At 47.1% G+C, this 1,851-nt stretch overlaps 1 protein-coding gene across 1 annotated transcript; it reads left to right on the forward strand.

Moving 5' to 3' along the window:
* The first annotated feature begins 116 nt into the window (after window positions 1-116).
* Window positions 117-1,640, forward strand: LOC107576957 (WD repeat-containing protein 92-like). Its single transcript, XM_016263076.1, has 3 exons — window positions 117-884; window positions 1,331-1,431; window positions 1,502-1,640. Exons 1-3 carry the CDS (start codon window positions 699-701, stop codon window positions 1,638-1,640), a joined length of 426 nt encoding a protein of 141 aa, XP_016118562.1. The 5' UTR covers window positions 117-698.
* The last annotated feature ends 211 nt before the right edge of the window (window positions 1,641-1,851 follow it).

Raw genomic sequence — 1,851 nt, forward strand, 5'->3', positions numbered from 1 at the left:
GAGTCTTTGACTCGAGAACCGATTCAAACTGACTTGTGAAAAATCGTTTCGAACACATCATTAAAAAGATCCGACTCAAAAGAAGTGTATTCCACACATAAGAAGCTGGCCGGGATCAGTACCGTGAGCTGGGCTGCTGATAAAGCCGGGAACTGCGGTCTCTTGGCCGCTACGGTCTCCTCGAGCTGCGCGTCCCGCTTCCGCTTCTGGCTCCTCTTAGATCTGACTTTCTCAAACGCGTCCGTGTTTCCCTCGCAGTCCATACTAGCGCTCGCCTCCGCCGGCGTGTTCGACACCGACTCCATCGCGAAGAAAACAGCGTTTAGACACGACACTGCGGCAGAGATGTTCACCACGTGGCTTCTGCCATGGTACAGACGGAAAGGACCTTATAGCTGCCCAACCAGTGCCAAGTGCTGCCACTTATTAAATGAATCATGTGTTTCCATGTTAGCTGCCAAAGTGATTTTAACTTAATTAATCTTTCTTACAAATATTAAATGAACGTATATCATAGTCTATCCGCATGGTAAAGATTTGCCGTTGATTTTGGTCAGGCCAGAAGTAAGGCAGCTATGTGTTGTGGGAGGGTCCTTATCGCAAAAGAAAACACGCGCACCGCTGCTGAAATCTCTCCTGCTTTCCGCTCAAACTGACCGGTTTCTGCGCTTTGATCGAAGGTTAAAGGTTAAAGCAGCATGTCAGCAGCGCTCGAGAAGCCGCAGATCATCGCGCACATCCAGAAGAGTCTGAGCTACACGGTGTTTGACAGCAGATGGCTTCCCTGCAGCGCCAAGTTTGTTTGTATGGGAAACTTCGCCCGAGGAACCGGAGTCCTGCAGATCTACGAGGTCCAGCGCGGGGAGCTGCAGCTGGTCAGAGAGGTCAGATTCATTTAGACTGAGCCGCGTTTATAAACGAGCAAACGCAGATTAGTCTCTTTCTAGAAAGCGCCTGACGCCCGGTTGTCATGGCAACAGCGACGCGGTTTGTTTACATGGCCTCGCTCTGGTAAACAATCAACGGTTTCTGAAATCGCTTTTAAAATGTACTTTTTAAAAAGAACCCGTTTTATTAACATGAAATAACATTTCTTAAACTTTTACTAATCAGTTCTAACTTTTGTCTGACTTGGGTGCTGTTTTTGACAGCAAAAAAACACAATTATTAACCTTATTTATTTTATTTATGTATTTATTTGACCATTCTTAGCAGTTGTTATGTGCGAATAGTCTTATCTTGAATCTAATATGAATTCAAACTACTTCCTTATTTGTTTATGAATGTTGTTGTAAACGTTATGAACATGCTTTGTTGTCCTGTGTTCCAGATCGAGAAAGCCAAGCCGATCAAGTGCGGGACGTTTGGAGCCACATCTCTCCAGCAGAGGCATCTGGCCACGGGGGACTTTGACGGCAGCCTGGATGTTTGGTAGGATAGCGTTTGGTTGTAGTTGTGCGTCTTCCAGGCCGCAGTCTGAGATGGAAGCCTTGCTCTGCAGGAATCTGGAGGTGCCGGAGAGCCCGGTGTACTCGGTGAAGGCACACAAGGAGATCATCAACAGCATTGATGGAGTGGGCGGACTGGGCATCGGCGACGGGGCCCCTGAGATCGTCACCGGGAGCCGAGACGGTGACTAGACTTACTTTACAAATCCGCATTTGAAAGCAGGGCCACTTTTGATCACGCACACATGGACAATGTACTCAGTTTTGCTTGGAATTGCCTCTGAAAATGTTTGTTCTCAACATTTTGTTATTATCGGTTTCTTTCTGTGGTGCTTCATACGGTACAGATTGTTTCCAAGCAGCTGAGGAAAGACAATAGTGTCGTTTAGGGCTGTCACGATGT

This window comes from Sinocyclocheilus grahami, unplaced genomic scaffold, assembly GCF_001515645.1.
Source record: "Sinocyclocheilus grahami isolate Dianchi unplaced genomic scaffold, SAMN03320097.WGS_v1.1 scaffold4717.1, whole genome shotgun sequence".
Lineage (NCBI taxonomy): Eukaryota > Metazoa > Chordata > Actinopteri > Cypriniformes > Cyprinidae > Sinocyclocheilus > Sinocyclocheilus grahami.

What these genes read in the sequence shown, in the direction of transcription:
- LOC107576957 (XM_016263076.1), top strand. Translation starts at nt 699, where the DNA reads ATGTCAGCAGCGCTCGAGAAGCCGCAGATCATCGCGCACATCCAGAAG. An exon ending in AGCTGCAGCTGGTCAGAGAG is followed by an intron (nt 885 to 1,330) that starts GTCAGATTCATT and finishes CCTGTGTTCCAG; the next exon opens with ATCGAGAAAGCCAAGCCGAT. An exon ending in GACGGCAGCCTGGATGTTTG is followed by an intron (nt 1,432 to 1,501) that starts GTAGGATAGCGT and finishes CTTGCTCTGCAG; the next exon opens with GAATCTGGAGGTGCCGGAGA.